The sequence below is a fragment of the Mustela erminea genome, chromosome 5 (assembly GCF_009829155.1).
Source record: "Mustela erminea isolate mMusErm1 chromosome 5, mMusErm1.Pri, whole genome shotgun sequence".
In the NCBI taxonomy this organism is placed as follows: domain Eukaryota; kingdom Metazoa; phylum Chordata; class Mammalia; order Carnivora; family Mustelidae; genus Mustela; species Mustela erminea.
In genome coordinates, this window is record NC_045618.1 from 117,833,823 (window position 1) to 117,857,737 (window position 23,915).

Genomic DNA, 23,915 nt, shown 5'->3' on the forward strand with positions numbered 1-23,915 from the left:
GGCCCTCCCCTTCCCCCAGCCCCGGGCGGGGCGCGGGGCCGCCGAAGCCGCGGAACGTGGGCTCGCGCCCCGCCTTTGTCTCCCGGGTGCGAGCCGCCGCAGCCCCGCGCCCGCCGCTCGCTGCCAGAGCCGCTTTGTACCGCGGCGCGGGGGACCCGGGCGTGGAGCCGGCGGGCGCAGCCTCAGCATGGACGTGACGGTCTCGGAGCTCATGGAGCTCTTCTTGCAGAGCCCGCTGGTGACCTGGGTGAGTGCGCCCAGCTCCCTGCCCCATTGTTGGTGCACCGGCTTCTTCCCCCGCTGCCTGCCGTGGATCTCCCTTCCCGGGGTCCCGGGTAGCCTCCGGGACGCGGGGGACTCAGCAAGTGCTCCCGGCGGAGGTCGTGGTCTGAGCCCTGGGGTCCGGAGGCATTTCCAACTCGGGATCCCGCGCACCGGGTGCGGGACCTCGCCGCGCTCTCGGCCCGGCCAGGGGTTGAGCTGGTACACCTGTTTCCGACCGGGCCTTGGGCTACGTCCCCGTAGCGGACAGGATCCGAGGAGTCACCTGGGCCCCGTCATGGCTTGACCACTCGAGAAAAGGACCCATTCCCCGAAAATATCCTCGTGTAGTTTCTGAACCTCTGAGACCAGCAGGTGGGTGGCGGCGGGGATCGGGTCTCCCAGTGAGAATGCGTACAGGCTGGGTTCGGAGCAGTCATTTCCAGTAGATTTGAGACGTGAGAAATTTATTAAAAAGTCCCTTTTGGTTTTGTTGTTTTTGTTGTTGTTTTTCGCCCTGGGACACCGGAGAACAGCAGGGAGGAAGTTTTGTCTGTTTCCTGGCGCGGGGTGGAGGTAGAGGCCCTGGAGAAGGGTGGGCTTCTCGCCTGCGGAAGGGTGGGCGGGCGGGCGGGCGTGGGTGACCCACTCTTCCCGCAGAGGCTCTGCCTGCCTTTGCCCTGGAGAGCTTTGGACAGGGCGCTCCGGGGTGACTTTTCCTGCCTTTCTCTCCGCGCCCCCTACCCGGCAGGTGAAAACTTTTGGCTCCTTCGGAAGCGGCAACCAGGACAACCTGACCATGTACATGGATCTAGCCGACGGCATCTTTTTGAACCAAATCATGTTGCAAATGTAAGTTACCTCCAGGGAAGAAGGAAAGAACGGTGCTTCAGAAAGTTTAAGGTTGTAGCAACGGAGCATGGAGTTTGAACAGGAGGGTTCTTTTTCCGTGGGGCCCCTGGTGTGTCTCGGTTTTAAGGTGACTTCTTTCCGTTCCTGTGGATATGAAGAATTCTGGGTCGGCAGTTTGGCAGCTTGTTTGGTAAAGGCAATTTGGTATTGAATGACTGTCATCCACGTGGTGTAAATAGCACAACGGACTTCAGACTCAGTTAGTTGACTGAGGTTTGAGCAAGGACGTTAAAAAAAACAAAACAGCACCCTTTTTGGGGGCAAGGAACTGTAACAGAGTCTGGTTACAGGAAGTGTCTAGGGCGGACCCAGAGCATTCGTGTGACTCTAACGTTTCACCGTAGGGTGGGATGCCTGTGTTTCTGAGCTCTCTTCACGTGATTGTACCTTTTCAGGTGCCCCCTAGCAAGTGCAATCGGTTAAGGCCTTTCTCATGACTTGGATTTAAAGTTACTGTGTTAAGAGAGTCCTGGGAGTCTGAATGCTAGCGTACTGTTTGTCTTAAAGCCCTAGAGCTTAAACAGGGTCTTGATGGAAGTTAAACTTACTAGCTTGCGTGTTTGACCACATCCTTTCCTGCAGCTGAATTCTGCAGAGCCTGTCTGATTGACAGCCTGCCACAAGTAGGTGTTGGCTCCTGAGGCTGTGTTCTGTTTTTAACTCCAAGTGCAGGGAACATATTGGAAGTGACTGTTGGTATGATTCACGGGCCCTGGAAGCAAAATAAAACGTCCTCGTGTTCTCTGCAGATCAGCCACTTAGGCTCACTTACTCACCTGCAGCTAAGCAAGTTGTCCTACTCTAGCATGAACCCATTAGCTAATGAGAATCAGCTTTGTGGCCCCTGAGGGGGAACAATTATCTTTGGCATATTCAGAAAGTGGTTTAAATAGATCTACCTAAAATAAGGTCTGCTTTAAAATTTTTCTGGGAACACTGCTTTTAATAAATCACTTGGTGTCATGTTGTGGGAGAGATACCTTAGTTTTGGGTTTTATTTTTTTTTAAAGGCCCAGCTCATCTTACTAATCTTGTGTTTGATTAGATCCTAAAACGACATACATGTTACCAGCTTTGGCAGCACTTGTCTGAGAACATTGATGAAAAGGAGTTTTCCTGCGGTTGTCTAGTGGCATGTTTAATTTCTGGCAACTGCCCCCATTTTGGTGGACCCCCAAAATGACTGGATTCCATTGATGCAGTGACCACTGTGTCCTTACCCAAACCCAAGACTGTTTAATTAAAAACAGCAGTATTCCCGGCCTTTTCATTCAGTTTTTACACCCAGGCAGAGTGGAGAACAAAAGCCCTGGGACTGTTTCTCTTTCTTCCCTGACCTTTGGAATTCCTGAAGCGTTTACTGCTTGCTTGTAAATCGGGAAAGCCTGTTGGACCATTCCTTTGAGAAGTGCGGGTTCACCCTTGGCCCGTGGCTAAATTCAGTTTAAGGGCGTCTCCACTTCCCTTGGCAGTTTTTACCTGTTCTCTCCTTTGTGATATGCGGAGATAATCATTCTAGGAGTGGGAACGGAGAAGTTCGCTGCTCTTACGGCCTCAAGATGGGCTTCTGGTGCCTTCTGGCCAGGGTCAGGAGCAGAGGAAGGGATAGCGGGAAGCTGTGTGGGTGGCATTCCAGCTGAGGAAATCAAGGAGTGAGGGGCACCAGCAGCACACAGTTGACTGATTGTATGATCAGAATAAACCTGTTCCAGATGATAGGATAGAAATCAGAGCACTGGTTGCTCCTGGGGGTGGTTGGGAATTGTCTGTAAAGGAGACCTAGGTGAATTTCTGCGGGGTGTGGGAATGGTGATAATGTTCTGTGTGTTCGTGGGAGTACATCTTATTTTTCAGAACTCATCAAGCTGTAACTTAAGAGTTATATATTTCACTGTATGTAAAGATGATCCCAATTAAAAAGTATGCACAAAAAAAAGTGTATTTCAGACCTGGCATTGACAGTTTAGGGAACTCGAGGTCTGTCTCCTACTGAACAAGTGATGCTGGGCATACCACTCGAGGATTTTGTTTTCCTCATCTGTACAATGGGAACTCAAGTGCCTCCCTTAAGAGATGGTTGTGAGGATTAAATGGGATGACATGTTAGCAATTAGCACAGTCCTTATCACTTAATAGGTACTAGTGTCAATTACAAATACTCCATCTTAATCCAGAAGGGATTGGAGGTGCCCTGTAAGAATTTTTCTAGTCTTCCTTTCTCCCACATTCTTAATCTCCTAGATTACTGCATCATTCTTAGCCTGGGCCCTCTCTTAAGGAGAACTAAAGCAAAACTGGACTCCTGGACCCGCGTCCAAGCCCTCCATCTAATGCTGTACAAAAGCCTCTGTGTTCACTTCTGCCAAATGCAGAAATGTCAGGCTAACGGGCAGGTCAGTGATAAGACTATATTCTGCCTTATCTCCTCAGCTAGTAGCTCCAACGGGTGTTATTTGCCTATTTTGATAAATTCTCCCCAAGTTGGTAGGACCAGAAGATTAAGAGAGCAGTATGCTAAGTGGGTATGGAGCTCAGATAAGAGGCGTGTTACCTAACACTTCAGAGCCATATGGAGGCCGGCGGGGGTCACGTGGCTACACCTGGGCATTGTCTCCGCAACTGAAGAAGGCTGCGGTCGTAGTCTCTTGGCCCTGGCCTCCCAGTGACATCAGTGCCTGGAAGCAGGAAAGCCCTGTGGGCTCAGCTTTCAGGGGAGGCCCAGGTGGAGGAGAATTCCCAGTGAAAGGCATTGAATGGCATGGACCACGATTCATGGGAGAACGTGCTGAATCGTTCCTCTGTCAATGCAGTCTTTCTGGGTAATCTGCTGGTACCCAAGGGAAAACCAGATTGCTCATTCACTTTGGACGCATTTCTCACTGTCTTGTAGAAAGATATTTAAGCCCTTGGGCTCTGAAAGCACGGGATGGACAATTTTACATTCCCCTCTCTACCACTTCTTCTGCTTCCTTGGGCAAATTACTTAAAATTTGTAAGCCTCAACTTCCTGATCTGTAATAAGGGGATTGTATTTTATACACTTGGGAGGATTAAATAAGATTATGCATCTAGAAAATGCCCAACAAACATTCAGCTTTGTTCGGAACAGAGGCCAAGGGCCCCGGGGGGGGGGGTGTCTCCCCCCCACGTGCCTGAGCCATAATAATGGCTAGTATGCATCTGTACTTTTGAGAAGGGACACCTGATTTAAGGCAATGGCTGCTGAGTGCAGTTGGGAACTTGGGATTGGGCCTGAGGTCAGCTTGTGCCTTTGCAAGGCTTGTAGTAAGTCAAGCATTATTTGCTTTGTTCAGATTTTCCCTCGGTGCTTACTGTAAAAATCAGGATAATATATTATTCAGGGATTGGAAACATCCTCAAGTCAAACAGTTGCCGAAACTTCTTTTTTTATTTTAAAGACTTTTTTTTTTTTTAAGATTTTACTTATTAGATCACAAGTAGGCAGAGAGGCAGGCAGAGAGGGGGAAGTAGGCTCCCTGCTGAGCAGAGAGCCCGATTAGGGCTCTCGATCCCAGGATCCTGGAATTGTGAACCGAGCCAAAGGCAGAGGCTTTAACCCACTGAGGCACCCAGGCGCCCCCCACCTTTTTAAGTGATCTCTACACCCAACGTGGGACTCGAATTCACAACCCCAAGATCAAGAGTTGCACACTCCACCAACCAACCCAGCCAGGCACCCTGAGTTTCCTATGTTTCTAAAAGGCATTTGTAGAATAATTTTCCCCCTAATGTGTTGCAAGAGGAGTTTTAGTCCCATTCTGCATATATAAAAGCTGAGGGCAAGTACTTGTTAGTTGAATGAGTTTGTGTTGTCGGAAAAGTGTCAGAATAAAAAAGACTTTTGTGAACTTAAGTGATTTCCTTTTTTGGCTATAGAGTATGAGACTCTTCGGGGGGTGGGGGGCTTTGAGTCCTTAAAAATTATATCAAAAATTTACATTGGTTGTAGGAGAGTAGAAGAGAAAGATGAGCCAAATAAAATCGTCCATGATTTTACCATGTAGAGGTAGCAATGGTTTTATTCTGGTGTCTTCAGATGTCTATAGTATGTAGATATATGATCCTTAAGGTATTTTTTGCAGACATGGGCTCATGCTGTTGTCTTTCACAATCCCTGTTTTTCAACCCATGATACATTGTGGACATGGACATCTCTATGTCAATAGATCATTTAAAAAAAAAAAACATTTATTTATTTATTTATTTATTTATTTATTTATTTGACAGAGATCACAAGTAGGCAGAGAGGCAGGCAGAGAGAGAGAAGGAAGCAGGCTCCCTGGTGAGCAGAGAGCCCTATGCGGGGCTCGATCCCAGGACCCTGGGATCATGACCTGAGCCAAAGGCAGAGGCTTAACCCACCGAGCCACTCAGGTGTCCCAATAGATCATTTCTTGATTCATTTTTAAATTTCGGAAGCCTTTGGAATAGAACTAAAATTTGCAGGCTGGCTTTCCCGAGGGAGTGGGCAAGGTTGCCATAAATGTAAATCCTCTGTCTTTAAAATTCTAGGTCAAGTTGATTTGCATTTTTCTAGTTTTAGTTTTTAAAAGATTGATTTATTAGAGATCGCACGTGTGCCCAGGAGTGGGAGGGCAGAGGGGGAGAGAGACTCTCAAGCAGACTCCCCGCTGAATGAGGAACCAAGCCCATCTTACCTGAGCCAAAATCAAGATGCAGACACTCACCTGACTGAGCCACCCAGGTACCCCCTAGTTAGGAGTTTTTATAAGTAAGTGCCGAGGGCCCCACACTTGGGACTCCAGATGTTCCTGAATTCGGACAAGCTACCAGATGCTTGCACCCAGTGCCTCCCTCCTATCCTCTGACCTCTTGCTATGGGGCTCTTGGGCCTTTGCATTCTAGGGATATCATGAAAAAAAGATCCTTGTTAGTAATGATGGCTTTTGGGGACATACAGTTGTGCAGTGGTTATGGGATGTCCTCTTCCTGGGATATAGGACCATGTATGGGTCCACGTTTGCCTGTGCAGAGCTGACCTTCTTGAGTGACCACCTAGGGCTGGAAGAATCCTGTAGTCATTTTGCTGATGAGTGCCCTGGGGCCCAGAGAACCTTGGTCATGGACTGGCATCTGTGTCTCCTGTCCCCTTTTTGCAGCACAGAAAGGTGGGGGTTACTCCGTGCTGGGAGAGTGAGGATGAGCCTTTCTTAACCGTAGTTGACTTTTGCTTCCAGTTATTTCTTCATAACCTCTTGACCCTGAGAGCCTTCGCTGAAGGATGGAGCACTAATGATCGTGATAATTAGTCTAACTATTTCTACAGTAATGTGGAGGCTCTTTTGGAGTTAGTTTCAGTTAGCTGACCTGGGGGAACAAATGCAGAGCTGGGCAGGGGCTCCTCTGTTATTATCTGGGGAACCCACAGGTCCCCACCCTGGGTGTGTGATGTGCCTTTGCACACGCAGGAACTGTGCACGTTGTTTTCCAACACGTGTGTGAAGCCCCCTGACTTAAAGCTGTGACTACAGAGACCAAGGAGGAAAGCTCTGCGTGCTCTCTGAGTTCTGTTTTAAGAAGTACTTTAGTCACTTAATGAAATTGCTTCTCCTCTCTTGAGGTATCTAAAGAGGGGAGAAGTGAGCCTTTAAGATAAATTGTTTATAATGTCAAGTATACTTCTGTAGCTAAAAATGCCTTTGTGGTATAAATTCTGAATGCGGCCTCTATTCCTAAATTAATTTCCACTGAACTGTTAACCTTTGTTTTCTCAGTAATGAATGGCTCCAAGAGAAATGTAACGTGCAAATGGCTTGGCCTGACTCCATTACTGTGTGGGGACAATAAGAAACGTTGTCACATGACAGTTGAAAAGAGATTCTCTGGTTGCCCCAAGGTGCCCATGTGATTATTTTTGGGGCATACAGGCTTACTGAATAAAATCTGTGGCTATGACCGGGTGTCACAGGTAAAGGGGTTTGCGAACACACCATGCATGGTGGGGACTCCTGGTGTATATGTCAAATATTTAATGGTCGAATTCTAAACAGCTCATATTATTAAAGTAAAAAAAAAAAAAAGGTTGTCCTTACAGTGAGGACTGAAATGATTTCACCTCGTGGATTTTTTTTTTTACTGTTTGTCAATTTTTTGTTAATTACTGGCTTTGGAATGAGCCGCGTGGCATGGAGGTTGATCTCCCTAACTGCCCAACTCCCGTTTGGGCTCCTGTCCCTTTGTGGGGGTGATTACCAAGGAAGAGGGGCTGACATTCTGCCCTCGTGCCGTCTCCCAGGGCCGGGATGACAGATGAAACCCTGAAAACAGCCCTCATTTGAATGAGACAGTGACATGGGACGGAGGGCTTTGTTAGACGCATTGTGTGGTAAATGGGAAGGTAGAAGCTAAATCCGGTCTACAGTCTACCCAGTCTGTTCTCGTCACATAAGAAGAAACATTTTGAGAAACGTCCTGGACGTGGATGAGTGGAAATACAAATCACTTGATTGATTTCTAGTTTCATCCCAACCAGACCTGACTTTTGCCCGAGATCGGAAAATAAATGACACCGTGGGGGTTTCCCACATGAATTATTTATATCTCTGTGCTTAGCATTTCTCGTAGGGTATGTGGTACACCAGGTCACATCACAGACTCCTGCTGTTGGTTTTTCAGGGTAGATTTGTGTGCCTGAAAATGTAAATCACAGGCACCACCGGCCCTAGACCAATCTGGTGACGGAGGTGGAGGACCCCGGTGAGATGGAACATGAATGATTTTGATTTACTAACTCAGAAAATGTACTCCCTGTCCCCCTTTCTTGATGTTTCCTGTATTTTGGTTTGCTCTTCTTAATCTTGAAATCTATCTTGGGAGAGGTTATTGGTTTTCAGACAGTATCACTTTTGGGGTCTGCATTGACCTTTGGTGGTGGTTTATGGGTGCTGCTAGCAGTGGGAGCAGAAATAATGTTGACTCAGGGCCTGTGATGGGTTGGGTGATCAGGGCGGTGATGGGTCGCCGCCCCCGCAAGGTCCATGGCTTGGCAGTAACGGAGTAAGGATTTGACTTGAGCCATGTTGTCATAACCGCGTAGTTAGTGAGGCTGGGGGCGGCCTGGAGCTGGCTCTCGGCTGGAAATGGGGTGTGTGGCAAATGCTGGGATAAGCAGTTTCCTCCGTTCTCTTCCTTCTCCAGAGACCCCAGGCCAACAAATCAGCGCATCAACAAGCACGTCAACAATGACGTGAACCTTCGCATTCAGAACTTGACCATCTTGGTGAGAAACATTAAGACGTACTACCAGGTAAGGGCTGGGAGTTCCCCTGGAGTTTGGCTGTGCCTCTGGTGGTATCGTCACTGAAAGGTTTTCCCCGCAGGAAGCCAAGAGGAAATTGTTCCTGGTTAGGCATTTGCTTGCTCACGCTTGGTGTGTTTTCACTTGCATCCTTTTTTTTTTTTTTTTTTTTTTGCATTGTGGGAAGCGTGTCAGATGCTGGACAACAAAGTTGTCCAGTGAATATCCTTTGAGCTGTGTGCAGAGCATCGTGCTTGGTATGGCAGGACCCCAGGGACGGGCCGTGATTCACAGCTGCAGCCCCAAGCATACTCTTGAATGGGGACCCTGACAGGGTGTCACCCACAGCGACTGAGTCTTTGTTCAGGAGTAACTGACAAGGTTGAGGGAAAGAAGAGACCGCGGAAGGGTTATGTTTGTGCCCCCAACATGCAGACGGGAGCGCTGGGGTTCAGGGTGCCAAGTGGCAGGTGCTCCCTGTGTCTCAGCAGCAGACAGGTGATGGGTTGGGCAGGGGGCCCTGATGGGGAAGGGCTTTTCGCCTTCGGAAGGTCAGGTGAGAGTTGTTGATGTTGATGGGAAATGGATTTAAACTGTGTCTCTCAGAGCCCTGGCTTTTAAACTTCTTAGCCGTGAAACTTTACTCCCAGCTGTGCATTTTTCTTGCAACCCCCAGGTGAAGCCCTTGTGACTGTGATTGACTTCAGGGTCGGGGGCTCTGGTTTTCTCTGCTTGGCACCCTCCTTTCCCACTGGGGCATCTCTGTTGGTTGCCAGGACCTTAGAGAACACGGTTTGAGAACGGCTGCTCAGGAAGATATCTTTTCCAGAATTCATGCTGGGGCTTTGCCGATTCCTTGAGCAGACTCTGACTCTGGGACCTCTTCTTAGCATCAGGTTCCTGGACTGTAAGCCAGTCTGTGTGCTGGGGTTTAGAGGTATCTGCAGGGTGGTGAGGTCCCTGTCGATATGAGGGAATCCTCAGGCCACCGTGTTTCACTCTCTGTCCTCATGCAGTGCTTGCTGGTTCTGAGGTCAGCTGAGGCATCACACCACGTGCTGGGCCGTTTCCTGCAGGGGACTGCAGTTGCCGCGGGAGCATCCCTTCTGAGGACTCAGTACGAATTTGAAGATGGATGGCAGAGGGAGGGAGTGGACCTTGTCCTGGGTTTTCCGAGATGATTGTATCTGTCATCCCTCCCACCGTGGTTGGGGTGCGTGAGAGAGGGTTACTATGCTGGGACTCTTTCCCTGTATGGCCAGCTCTGCAAGCCACCTGGGCTCACTGCATGGACCATTGGTGGCCCGGCGCTGTGGACTTCTTGAGCAGCCTCTGTGAGGCTTAGATCCAGCCCCATCCTTTTAGTTCCAGATAGATGGCAGCTGTGATGGGATGGGGGGCCTGGGCGAGCTGGATCTATGGGGCTGAATGGGTTTGTTTTCCTCTGAGGGGCGCCACACTCAGGCCCAGGCATGCTGTTGACAGATGGGAAATACTCCGAGAGTGTTTTCCTGGGGATGGCCATGGGCAAAGGAAGCTGAGCAAAGACAGTGGGGCTGCCTGTGAACTCGGGTCTGGGCATGGGGTGGGGGGCTGTCTGGTGGCAGGGCTGGTGGTTCAGCATGTCCTCAGGACTTGATCCCAATCTGTAGGCACATTCCTGGTGAGCAGGGGCTTTTGATGCTGTGTGCTAAGTGCCAGGGGCCGTGGAGTGCAGGTAGCTTAAGGCCCTTAACTCATGCTACAGAGAGGGTGGGAAAGGCTTCTTGGAGGAGGCGGCACTTGAGTGGAGTCTTGGCAGGTGACTTGAGTTTCCATGTTTGGAGGGTCATGGGAAAGAGAGAATGGGAAAGTGTATAGAGGTAGAGGAAGACATGGGGGCATAAGACCAGCCTGTCCTTGATCTGTCAAGGTCTAAGTTTTGCACAGTTGCTCAGATCTTTATCTGCTTTACCCAATTTCACATGAATTTAAACTCGGGAGGATGTGAACACGAGAGAGACAGAAACTCAGAACAGCAGGCTTGCAAGACTGGCCAGAGCAGGTGGCGGTAGCTCCACAGGTGTGTCTTAGGCCGCAGGGATGGTAACCTCTCGCGGGGGGCCGAGAGCTGTCCGTGAGCAGCGTGCCGCATCAGCCCCTTGCTGCAAGCTGTCGGCCACCCGGGGGCTGTCCTCGGCTCTTGCTGGCCACAGGAGTCCGCGCTGGTGCTGAACCGCGGCTCCCAACCGTCCGGATCTCGGCTGGCTGGACAGAGCGTGATACCCAGTAGAGACCGTGTCAGTTTGGAGTCGGGTAGCTGCTCCGTGTAGAGTTCCAGGAGACAAGACATGGTCAGGGGGAGGAAAAGATGTCCAGTTCATTCTCAGGGCCCAGAAAGACTCACAGGTGGAAAGAGGGACCCTGCGTCCTTGTTCTGCTCCTATGCTGTTAACTCTTCGGGGCTGGGGTGCGTTGGCAGCCCCAGCCCCCGGCAAGGATTTGCTGCGAGCCGTCTCCCCCCTCCTCAGTCAGTCCTGCTCCCTGGGGGGCTAGCCGGCCACTTCCTCTCGGGGCTGGCACAGGTTAGGTGTGTGGGCAGCTCTGTATATTTTTTCTTTCTGATTTATTGTAAAATAAAGTTAAGTCCTGGTCCTCCAAGAGGTCGCTGCTCTTTATAAACAGCTTGGAGAACAAGTAGCAAGAAGAAAAAGAACTTCCTTCCAGTTTTTCCATGAATAGTTTTTGTTTTATACGGTCGTGGTCGTCCCATATATACAATTGCATATCCTGCCTTTTTCCCTGCCACCTGACGTTCAAGTGTACACATACTTGGTTGTTATTATAAGAGGTGAAAGAAAGTTTCCCAAGAGGAATATGGCCCGAGTCCCCCTGTGAAAGTGGCCCTCCAGCTTGGGAGGGCTCGGGATGGGGCAAAGCAGATGCCGCTCCTTACTGGGTAAGGGTAGTCTGGAAGGGCGAGGGATTGCCCCCCGACTGGTGAGACTACTGCTTGTCCATGGTTTTTTGTTGGTAGACTCCTTGAGGTCACAGAATCCTGCCTTGGGTCTTGTTTGCCAAGCAGCGGTTCTGCCTACTGGCTGACCCCTTCTTTTCTGAGGCACCATAAGGCAGGGACCATTAGAAAGGATGGGGGCCTCTCTTGAGTAGCATGGGCTTATCGTACAAGGAAGCTCAAGTTTTGCCTCTGAAAACCTGTGGAGGTGATGACCCTTGACCTTTGTCTGGGGCAGACAGTAGATGGTGCGTGGAAACCAGCATGGCCGGCCTCAGTCTGACCACTGGTGTGTCAGCCAGGGTCCCGGCTGCCTCCTGACCTGCTGCTTGGACTTCTCCGGGGCTGGAGCCTAGAAATGGCATTTTCAGAAGTTCCCCAGCTGTTGCTCTCACCATCCTTCCAGCAAGCCGGGGAATCCGTGGGCTTCGCAAAGTGTGGTCCCCAGACCTGCAGCATCAACATCACCCAGAACCTGTTAGAAATGCAGATTGTTAGTCCCCGCCGTCCCCCAGACCGGCTGTGGCTGTCCAGCAATCTGTCTTCACAAGCCCTCCAGGCTATTCTGCTGTGCACTCTCGTGGGAACGAAGGGTTAGAGTGTTTCTAGTGATGTCCAGAAGAGGCACCTTCAGCCAGGTCCCCCCAGGTGACTCCTCTCCGTCATGTACGATGGGCGAACATCTCGTGTGTCCAGGAACAGGGAAGCAGGGAGAGAGTGCTTGGTTTTGTCATTGCCTTTTGCAGAAGAAAAGGCTGACAGCCCGAGGTGGAGGTTTCCGCTCCAGGACGAGCCTGCACAGGCGGAGGAACATCTGCTGAGAGGCCTGGAGGAAAGGCAAGCTTAGACCAGACCTGCGTGCTGCCCCAAGCCCCCCGTGGGCCAGCTCTGTGCCCTGCCATCATATGAGGCTGGTTTTTTGTTTTTGTTTTTGCTTTTTTAATGTTAAATTTTGGATTTAACATTATTTTGATTGAATGATTATTTTATATTCAGATTCTTGAGGATTTACATTAAATGCACGTTCATTTGACAGTCGAGCCAGTGGGAAAGTGCATCTAGTAGAAGCAGAAGTCCTGGGTGCAGCAGGGGCTGGTGTGTGTTTATTCCTTGGGGGCTGTGCACTGTGTCCCACTGCCCTGCCCTGGACACCTGCCGTCCTGCTCCTCCTCCCAACAGTTGGGGCCTGCTTTCACGTGAATTACAGAGGCTTCTTTGACCTTATGCCGGTGGGAAGCAGTTTGAACAGCAACCTGGATAAATTCGGGTGTGTGTTGGTCTTTGTTGTCAGGTCTACGTAGATCTCTGTCTGGAAATCGGGACCCTCAGATGGATGTAGGGACCCACCTGCAGAACTTACCCTGAAATGAGAAATCAGCAGTTTCTTGGAGCTGTTCCCCTTATAGGTCATGTGCCAGAACCGCTGCTTTCCTTCTCTGGGCCTGAGTTCTTGTCTGAACAGAAGAAGATGGGCCCTCACGGGCCTCAGATTCCACAGTCACACGATGGCCAGAGACAACCAAGAATTACAGGTCGTTTCCAGGAAGCTTTGTTTTAGGAGGTCCTTAAACTCGGTCCTTGTGAGCTCTGGTCTCTCACCATGGTCAGGAAGCCAGGACAGACCCAGAATGATGTACTTTAAGATTTTACTTATTTAGGGGCGCCTGGGTGGCTCAGTGGGTTAAGCCGCTGCCTTCGGCTCAGGTCATGATCTCGGGGTCCTGGGATCGAGTCCCGCATCGGGCTCTCTGCTCAGCAGGGAGCCTGCTTCCCGCTCTCTCTCTCTCTCTCTGCCAGTCTCTCTACCTACCTGTGATCTCTCTCTGTCAGATAAATAAAATAAAATCTTTAAAAAAAAAAAAAAAAGATTTTACTTATTTAGAGGCACTTGGGCGGCTCAGTCGTTCGACATCTGCCTTCGGCTCAGGTCACGATCCCAGGGTCCTGGGATCGAGCCCCGCTTTGGACTCTCTGCTCAGCGGGAAGCCTGCTTCTTCCTCTCACCCTGCTTGTGTTCCCTCTCTCGCTGTGTCTCTCTGTCAAATAAAAAGTCTTTTTAAAAAAGTTATTTATTTGAGAGCAAGTCCGCACATGAACAGTGGGGAGAGGTAGAAAGAGAGGGAGAAGCAGGGTCCCTGCTGAGCAGGGAGTCCAACGTGGGGCTCGATCTCAGGACCCTGGGATCGTGACCTGAGCTGAAGGCAGAAGCTTCACTGACTGAGCCACCCAGCTGTCCTGAATATTATTCTTTACCTCAGAAGAAATGGCACAATGAAGAGTCTGGGGTTGCTTTATCTTATGTCATTTTTTTTTTTTCTTTATTGCTTTGGAAAATTAAAGAAGTACAGATGTTTCAAATAAACACTTGTGTATCTGTTAAATATGAACACATGAATATAGTTCATAGCTGTTTGAGGCTTTTTTCCCCCTTAAATAAAATTTCTCTTATCGAAGTCCCCAGGACATTTCCAGTGTGTGGATTACCTTTGTCCATTTATCCTTCCCTCCAGCCCTAGGGATAATCCCCATTGTTAATTTCGTGGGTATCCGGTTCACGATTTTATACTCTAATTCTCTGTATATATGGGGGGGGTGTTTATGTATATATATATATATGTTTTGTGTGGTGCCTTTAGATAAAACTTCCATACACTTGGCCCTACCTTTTCCCTACTCATCCTGTTTTTGAGATCTGTCCATTTTCAGTGGTGGTTGTTTTAGATAAGCATGGGCTCACTAGTGAAAATTAGAATTATCTCTAGAAATATGAGCGCTCAGTTGGAGAAATGAAAGACTTGTCACAAGTAAGAATTGAAGGAAACGTACATTTGATATTGTCGGTGGGAACATGGCAAGCTCGAGTAGCTCTGTCCCATTCTGGGCGGGGTGGGGGGGTTGGAGGGGTAGCGTTCAGTTAAAGTGAAGCCTGCGTAGGTGGGTGTGACATGCTGTCATGGATGGGGACGGTGTTCGGGGGAACATACAACAGTCCACATGGGCCATTTCTATAATACCAGTGGAATTTGCTTTATGACAAGTACAGTGTATCACATTTGCAGGGGAGAGGTTTTGCCAATGTTTGTTTGTTTTTGAAGATTTATTTAGAGTGAAAGCACGAGCAGGGGGGAGGGGTGTGGGGAGGGGAGAGAGAGAGAGAGAAACTCAGACTCCCAGCTCAGTGCGGGGCCGCATGTTGAATTCTGGATGCAGGGCTCCATCTCATGACCCTGAGGTCATGACCTGAGCTGAGCTCAAGAGGCTGACACTTAACCCATTGAGCCATCTGGGTGCCCTTCTGCTTTCAGTGTTATAGAGCAGGACCGTGAGGCTCCACAGGAGGAGAGTGGATATTCTTGATTTTGTAACTTGGACTTAGAGTCTGAGGGTGTAGAAAGTAGTCTCTTGTATTAAAAAGATATGTTCTGATTGCTGATTGGGAGAAATAAGGAAAATGATGTTCACCGGTTATCTCACCTCTAAGAGATGCCATCGTTAACGTTTGGTATTGATGCCTTCCCTCTCTGCGTCCGTGGGCACCTGGGTTTCAAAGTGTGGATTACCTTATCTAGACCAGGTGTCATCTTTCTTTTCATTTACTGTGCAGGGAGCATTTTCCCACGTCATTAAATGTTTTTTCATAGTAGGAATTTTAGCGTCTACATAGCCCTTCCATCATTTGGCTGCCATTACAGCGGATACTGAGTTACTCGTGTCTACACGGCCCTCCCATCATGTGGCTGCCATTGCAGCTGATACTGAGTTACTCGTGTCTCAGAATTACAAACACCACCACTGTGAACATACCTGGTACTTAACCCTTTCACCAAATGTTTTCATTTCCTTGCACTACAGGCCCGGTATGGAATTCCCAGGTCACGGAGCATGAATACTTTGAGGTCTTCTGTGTTTCTTGCTGACTTGCCTGTTCATGCCCCTCGTGTAGTATTAAGACCCGCCGTGTTCCGTGCTGTTGAGTGCGTGACGACTATTTCTGGGTCTCTGCCATGCAGATGAAGGGCTGAGGTTTTTACTGTACACCCAGGCAGGTTTCCTTGCGTGGGGAGTACTGTCGGGGTCTGTTTTGGGGTCTCCAGTGGGACAGCCTCCCAGCGATGGTGGCGCGGTGATGGCACAGTGGTGAGGCTGGACAGTCTTCAACAGAGAGGCCCCAGCGTCCTGTCCCCGGGTCAGCAGTGGGAGCTCTTTTTCTGCTGTGGACTTGACCGGGGAGCTTTCCTGCTTCCCTGGAACTGGTAGCTGTCTGTGTGCAGTTCAAGAGGGGACCTTCCAGACTCTGTTGGGAAGTGAGCCCTAGAGGGGCGGTGGTCTGCATGGACCCCTCCTTTCCTCTTTCCTTCGTCTCACTTCCTGGCCCTCGTTGTCTCTAGGGTAGTGATGGAATGGGGGATGGGGAAGCTCTGGAAACCCGGAGAGATGGGTGTCCCTTGCCAGGGGCTGCCTGGTTCTTTCCTTTCTTGTTCTGAAGGCCATTCTCCATGCCTGAGTTACCCACATCTAGTGGCGTGGGAGAGAGGCCGGTAAACCAGCCGCTGAAACACTTGGGTGATCACAGCCTGGGAAGGGGTGACGTTCATAGGGAGCTTTCTCTAGTGGTGGGTGACACTTGTCCCGAGTCTTGGAAGCTTGGCAGAACTTGAACTAGACTGGCAGAAAATGAGGTCCATGGGTGTGTCTTAGGAGAGGAACAGCATCTGCAAAGCTGTAGAGACATAAAATAGCTTGAGAGATGATTGAATCTCTTCAAGGTGGCTAGAGGTTGGGTGTCTTTCCAGGTGGTGATGGGTGAGGCAGGAAAACATTGAGGTGTCAGGATGGGGTGGGGGTGGGGGGAGCAGATGCCATGCTGATGAATTCAGACTTTATCCTGGGGGACTCGAGAGTCTTTGGAACATTTTTATTTTTAATTTTTTTTTTAAGATTTTATTTATTTATTTGACAGAGCGAGAGAGCACAGTCAGGGGGAACAGTAGAGGGGGAAGCAGGTTCCCATTGAGCAGGGAGCCCGATGCAGGGCTAGATCTCAGGGCCCCAAGATCATGACCTGAGCCAAAGGCAGATGGCTAACCATCTGTGCCAGGCACCCCCAGGAGAATTTTTAAAAGGGAAAGTTGAAAAAAGGAAATGCTGGTCCCCATATTAAAAATGGGTTGGTGTTGGGGCACCTGGGTGGCTCAGTTGGTTGGGCATCTGCCTTCAGCTCGGGTCATGATCCCAGGTTCTGGCGATCGAGCCCCACATTGGGCTCCCTGCTTGGTGGGGAGCCTGCTTCTCCCTCTGCCTCTCCTTTTGCCCTCTCATGCTCTCTTTCCCTTACTCTCTCAAATGAATAAAATCTTAAAAAAAAAAAAAAAGAGTGGATTAGTGTCAGGAGGGAGTGGGGAGTTGGTGCAGATCAGGGGGGCCTGGACCAAAGTAGGGGCAGAGGAGACGAGCTCTGAGAGATCCCGTGGGGCATTGCCCACGTGGGGCCGTGGATGGCAGCTTGCTCCGTGCCCCACCTGGAGTGAGCATCTGAGGGGAAGGTAGGTGCTTTCCCAGGCCTCGGACCTCTGAGGTCTGCAGCAGATCTCCCTGCTCCCACCAGGGCCTCGGGGTTCAGGGCCTGCCCCGTGGGGCTGAGTGGCTGTAGCTCAGGGTCAGCTGGAGGGGCAGCCACTGCAGGAGGGGGCAGCTCTCAGAGCAGCTGGAATTCCCCTTTTGTACACTAAACAGAGGCATTTGCTCTTGACCTGTGACCCTCCTTGTCCTGCGGACCAGGGATGGAGCAACCAGGGCTGAGAATACCTGGTCACGTGCTGCACCGTCCCAGACCTTTCCAGACACAGGTTTTGTTTCTGCTAAACAGGAGACCACGCGTTGGATGGACTTGACTTGTCTTTTCTCCTTCCTGTTTCTAGAAAAAAATGCTGTCCAGACATATTGAATAGCAAGCCAGGACTTTGAGATTCAGCTTCTTGGCCCAGTCAGAAGCTTGAGGGAAGGTAATAGTGACTCTTGTGGGCCAGGCCTTGGCCCCGCGGGGAAGAAATTGCTGTCTCCATTTTACAGATTAGTAAAGTGAGGCTCATCGAGTAAGATCTAGAAATAGTCCCAGAGAGCTGCAGATTTTCTTGGTCATCGGCTGCTTGGTGAAATGTCTTTTTGAAAATCAGGCTTTCTGCATGTATCGTGCTGGGAGGTAGCTTGGGGCAGGCCGAGGCACTGTGCTGTGAAGGTGGACAGGGCCCCTCTGGATCTGCACGGACACCCGTGCGAGGGGGTTTCCTGAGCCAGGAGCCTCGTGTGGCGGGCCAGGCTGAGAGTGCTGCCTCCCGGGGGAGGGGGGGTCTCCTGCTTGGCCTTCCCCTTGTTGAGAACTAGACTTCACACCAGCCTGGAGCCGCAGAGGAAGGGACCCGATCGCTTCAGGCCCCTTCTGAAGCCAGCACTTCCGGGGTTGGGCCAGGGGTGGGATGCAGGGAGCAGCTGGCCTCGGGCTGCACCCCCAGAGCAGCAGGAAGCAGAGAATCAAGGCTAATTGCGGAGGGTGGGGAGGGGTGAAAGGTGGGTCTGATGTAATTAGTGGACCTGGAACTTGGCCAGACGGTGGAGGCTGAAGGCGATGGGAGAGAGAGGGGGAGGTACAGAGACAGGAGGCGGGGAGAATCTGTGTAGACACCCTTTTTCTGGTCTCTCTGGGCTCCCCCTCTTGACCTTGAGTTCAGACCTTGAATCACTGGGGCTTTCCTCCTGCCCCTAAGCGGCCACACTCTCCTTTCCTCCAAGGCCCCGTGGGCTGCCTCCTGGCTCGGGCCACTGGGCACAGCACTGAGCCCACGTACCCCATACAGGGATGGCCCACTCAGACCTTTGAATCTGCAGATCTGAGCCTCGTCCTGGCTCCTCTACTAACTCTGAATGGCACTTCTTTCCAGAATCCTGTTTCTGATACATGTTTTCTCACCATGGATTTACTTCTCCATACCTTTTTGTTCAAGGTTTCTCATGGTCTGTGGCCACACCTGTAAGAATTGTCTTTTTTCCAGCCTGGCATAGAAGAGACCGGGGGGGAGGGTGGAAGTTGGGGCCGGGGTGGGGGGTCACCCCCCCTCATTGGGCAGGTGGTCTGAATGTGTGCTTGCAGCAGAATATTAGCCAAGCCCCGACTGCGAAGCGCTCAGATGCCGAGGGAAGGCTGCGCTGCTCTTAAGGGGGAGTGAACAGGCCTCCTTTTCAGTTAGCTCTTGTTGGTCACATTCAGAACCGGGCTGCGAGTGGTCAGGGCCGTGGGAGTCCAGCACTGCCGGGTCATCAGAGAGGTGGAGGAAGTGCTAAGAGGTACCCATTCCTTTTGTGATGAGAAGGAGGGAAATGGATTTCTTATTTTGAGGAGGAAAAAAAAAAAAGAGTCTCTCCCTTGCCTTGGGTTTTGGTGTTCGGTGCCAAGCTCTGCATGTTGGATGTTACAACTGCTTTGTCAAAAGGAGTCTCCGAAGAACTTGCCCGGGCAGGCTTCGCCCCTCTGTCGGGCCTCCTGCATGGCTCACCTCCAAGGCTAATAACAGTTTTTGTTGTTCAACTGTTCTTTTTGGAAAGGCAGCGTTTTCCTGCAACGGCGCCGAAGCATTCAGGGCCTTGGTCCTTTCCCTTTATGATCGAATTTGAGTCATTTTTCTGGTGGTGAAGAGGAAGCCTGAGGAGGATGAGGAAGTGCATGTCCGAAATCGGTGGGTTCACCAAGGATGAGAGAGGCCTTGAAGAGGCCCCAGCTTGGAGTGTGTGGGTGATATTTTGAAGGGAGGGGAGGGTTTCAGAAGGGCTGCCGGGTACGCCCTGCAAGGGTTCCATTGACTTGGGATTAGGTTTCTCCACAGGTTAAAAGGGGAGGGGAGGTGTTCTAAATACAGGACCATGCTGTGAGGGAGGAAAGGGGGCACGTTGTGGCAGGGGTGGGGGGGGATGCCTCCCATTGCTTCTGTCCACCCAGAAAAGAGGCAGAACTGAAGAACAACAAGGCCTTCTTCACTTGGGGCCTCAGAACCACAATCCAGGGAGCACAGATCCCAGAGTAACCAGAAAAGTCTCCACCGGTGTGGGAAAAGCAAGGGTTTTTTTGTTTGTTTGTTTGTTTTTGTTTTTTATATGAGAAAGAAGGGTGAATTACATGATGTACCCAGGGAAGAGAAGAGGGGGAAAAAAACCAACGGCTAATTGGGGGCTGCACTGGCTGGGTTGCTTCTCATTGATTATTTTATTGATGCCAGCAAACAGAACTGTCCCGGGTATGTATGTATTAGCCTTCCTGTCCTCCTGCGATACAACTATACATTGTTCTGTTGAAATGTTATGAGCAATATGCCTGTTAAACTCTTGCCACTTGTAGCCCAGGTCAAGAGTTCATCCCTTGGAAAGGAAGATGGAGCTGGAAAATGGGATGTCTTGTTCCACACTTCCACGGGCCGCCCCCTCGGGTAGGGGGGTGTCCTGGTGTTGGTTCTGGAGGAGGTGGAGTCAGGTTTGCTTTCCCAGCTGGGGGGAGCAGGTTGGCCACTGCCCCCAGTGGGTGAGGGGGTAAGGGGGGCAGGAAGGTGAAGCAAGAGTGGGGAGAACGAGATGGAAGATTGTGGGTGGGGGGGCGGAAGTAAAGGCAACTCACTGCTCTGTCAGGTCGGGTCATTTAATTCTTGCAGGGGTCTAGAGACGCGTGTGTCATTGTTACTACCCTTGTGACTTAGGGCACGTCATGTAACTTCACCTGTAAAATTCGGGTGATACCTTATTGCGGTTGTCTCTGTGCTTCACCTGGAGTGATGCCAAGTTTCTGGAGGCCTTGAGGGCAGTCGGTCTGTATCCTGTAAGGGCCGAGCCCAGAGAGCCGGCAGGGAGAGTGGCGGGGGGCCTATCTGCAGAGGCAAGAGGAAGAGGTGGGGTTCCCTGGAGCTCACCACTCGCGCTGTGACCTTGGAGAGCCAAGAGTCTTTCTTACCTGCAACGGGATATCGATAGTGTCTGCCTTAAGGACCGTGATGGGGGTTGAATGAGGGCCTGGTGCCCGTACTTCGAGGGTAAGACGCCCGCTGTTTGGGCAGAGTTGTGAGTTGATCTGCCTCACTGGACGTGCTTCACTGACATGAGTTAGGGGACTGAGGAAGGCCCTCCCCCGGGGTCCACTGTGATATGTTTGGATCAGTCTAATAACCACGTCCATACGTGCTTGACTCACCCAGTGCGTTTCCCTCCTCTGTGATCTTTTTGAGCTTCCTGTGTGCCTACAGTGCCCTGAGTGTCTAGACCTGTTAGCTCATGGTTTTATCTGCTGCCAGCAGTGAACTCTCTTAAAAGCAGGCACTGCATTTTGTGTCCCAGCCCACCAGCGTGGAAACAGGTCTACCAGTAGCATGTGTTAGAGACAAGATGCAACACAATAGGACCCATGAGTCTGGAGTAAGCAATTCAGAAAATCAGTCAGTCCTGGCATTCAGGACACTTGTTATAGTACTGGGCCTGGACCCAAGATCCTGTCTCTAGGCTAGAGTGGCCCTAGAAAGCTCTCCGCCCTGTGGCTCCTTTGTAGACTGAGTAATTGGAGGACAGGGCATTGCTTTATTTGTTCTGTGTCCCTTGAGTGCCTGACACATCCCGGGGATTTAGGACCTGACCGTTGAGGAGGTCAGAGATGCAGTGGGATGGCTGGGGTGGTGTGGCTGGAGCCTTTGAATCCCAGTCTTCCAGGGGTCCCCTGCTGCTTTCACACCAACCTGTAGGCTTTTCATGTGGTGTTCGCTTTGTTGATGGAGATGCCATATGTCAGGTATTGGAAAGGCTCAGTCCCTGGGGGGTGGAAATTACATTGGTTGTTTTCAACTTTGTCTAGCCAGCTTGGCTCCCCGGAGCTTTGTAGCGTTTAGGCTTAATGACTTCAAAACTTGAAAATGAATGCCTCCTTTCCAAACCACAACCACCAAACAGGCTCCTCCTTCTGCTTACTTCCCTTTACAGTGTGGAACGGTGGCTGCTGAAGTTATCAGAAACTCTGAAGGCATTTTGGCACTTCTGGTACAAAGCTGGTCTTCTAGATGCTTCCCCTGCCCTGCCCCTTTACAGTGAGAATTTGTGATGTTGGAATTTCATAGACTACAGTTTATAAAATTGGACTTTTCAGATGGAAACTATGTTACAGCTGTGGATGTCCCAAGGTTGAGATGCCAAAAGGAAGAAGAGCTGGTGGTTTCTGATGAGTCCAGGCCCTTCTTTTCTTTGGCTGCCCGGGGCAGTTAATCCTGAACGGCAGATGGGGACAGTGGTGTAGGTCACCGGGGAGGTAGAGGTGCTTAGATCTGACCTGCTTCACCTGTCGTCACCTGTCACTACTCCGGTTTCTTCCTTTGGGAGGTAAACTCTGAGGCCACCTTTAACTTGTCTGCTCCTGGCTAGTGTCCTGGGGAGGCCTCTGGATAGTGACCTCCCCACACTGTTGTACAGATAGCAGGCACTGTGGTCTTTCCTCCCCCGGGGAAGCAATCTGACCCTCGGCGCTATTTCCTCCTTCGTCCAAGGCGGACAGCTGCCCTTGACTCCCTGGGTCAGAGGGGGTGTGGCAGGCAGCACCTGGCAGTCAGCCTGGCACTCACTGCGGAGCTGGAGGCTGGCGCGGGTAGATGGGACCTGTTATCGGGCTGTCGTACTGTCTTTGCTCCTTCCATGCCCACTCCCCCTCCCCATACACCTCTACATCTTGGCTTGGCACTTTCTTCCAATGGAGCACATTCCCTTGCCTACCTCTTTAAACCTGGGTTTAATGATTTTTTAAATGATTTTTCCTGATCCCCATCATTTCAGAGCCTACCTGCCTTTTCTGGGTCCTACACCAGTTTGCAGGTTTTTCTCAGGGCAGGAACTGGCAGCCTGTGCCCTCCCAGGGACTGGGGGGTTAATAAATGCTGGCTGATGGGCCACCCTGTCACTTGGTGTGATCCTAAGAGCTGTGTCTGAAAGAAGAGGCACGGGGCCAGGCTGAGAACTGCCCAGGGCAAGCTGTCCGTGACAGGCTGGAGTCCAGTGTTTCTGCTAGAGTGCATTCCCTGCACTGAGATTCTGGGTCTTAATATTGACTCTGGGGCTCAAAAGGTGGGATACGTTGGTTTCCAAAGGCAAAGTCACTTTGATAAGCCCTTTAGCAGCCTTTTTTAGACAGAAAGTAATCAGAATTGTCACCAGCAGAGCCTTCCTCTTTTCCCTGTGAAAGTTTCCTCCTCTGGTTCTGACTGAGGTTTCCCCTCCCTGCTCTTGGCAGGTCAAGGTCAGGGCGTGAGGGTTCCATGTTCATAACCACCCTCCACCTCCAAAGGGTGGGTTCTTTTGGGAGCTGGAGGGCAGGCATATGGTAGAGGAGGTGACCCAGTGCCAAAGTCGCAGGTCATTTCTGTGCCCAGTGCGTTGGAACTCCTAGGTACAGCCTGTGGAAGGGGGAGCTTGAGCCACCGTGGATGGCCAGGTTGGCAGGAACATGGGCAACTGGGAATGGCTTTTATGGTGGTCCTGGTGGTGGCTGCCACCCTGAAAGTCCCCACAGGGCTGGGAGCAGCTGGCAGGAGTTGGGAAGGGAATTCATGATATGACTTTGAAATTGAAGTGTGTGTTCAGATTTGGGTGGGAGGAGTTTAGAACGTGTAAGAGATCACAACCGAAACAAAGAAGAGAAAAAAACATGGTATGTTGAGGGAAATTGACCTTTTAGTCTTTGAGTAGGCTCTCTGATTTTAGAAATCATCTTTGACTTAAAAAGGGAGGAAGAGAGGCGCCTGGGGGGCTCAGTGGGTTAAAGCCTCTGCCTTCAGCTCAGGTCATGATCCCGGGGTCCTGGGATCGAGCCCTGCATCGGGCTCTCTGCTCTGCAGGGAGCCTGCTTCCCTTCCTCTCTGTGTGTGTGTGCCTCTGCCTACTTGTGATCTCTATCAAATAAATAAATAAAATCTTAAAAAAAAAAAAAAAGCGAGGAAGAATACCCATGCTCGTAGAAGATTTATTCGTAAAAGCCGGGAGGTGAAGTGACCCCAAGTGTCCCATCTCTGGGTGGATGGATTACAAAATGTATACATACAATGGGATATTCACCTTATAAAGGGAATTTCTGACGCCTGCCACACACAGCATGATGAACCCAGGTGACGGGGTGCTTGTGAAGTAAGCCAGTCACGGACACAGGCAGACTGCGTGATCCCACTTCTGTAAGGGACCTGGAGCAGTCAGATCTGTAGAGATGGAAAGCAGAATGGTGGTTGCCGGGGACTGGGGAACAGGGGAGAGGAAACGGGGAGTTACACTGTCCGGTGGGATAGAGTTTGACTTCGCAGGTTGAAGAGGATTCTGGAGGTTGGTGTAGTTGTGAACGTACTTAACTCTGCTACATTGTACACTTGACATCGGTTAAGCTGGTAAGTGTGAATGTGTATTTTCTGTGGTTTTTAT

The 23,915-nt window shown here is 50.7% G+C and overlaps 1 protein-coding gene across 5 annotated transcripts in view; it reads left to right on the forward strand.

Moving 5' to 3' along the window:
- Positions 1-2: 2 nt before the first annotated feature.
- CCDC88C (coiled-coil domain containing 88C) overlaps positions 3-23,915 on the forward strand; it is a 124,530-nt gene continuing 100,617 nt past the window's right edge. For 4 of the 5 annotated variants that reach the window (XM_032344659.1, XM_032344660.1, XM_032344664.1 and 1 more), the window contains exons 1-3: positions 3-247; positions 1,013-1,113; positions 8,353-8,461. In XM_032344659.1, the coding sequence (XP_032200550.1) occupies positions 188-247; positions 1,013-1,113; positions 8,353-8,461 (270 nt within the window). In that variant the 5' untranslated portion in view covers positions 3-187. The remainder of the gene's footprint in view (positions 248-1,012; positions 1,114-8,352; positions 8,462-23,915) is intronic. The other variant, XM_032344661.1, reaches the window with a different exon arrangement.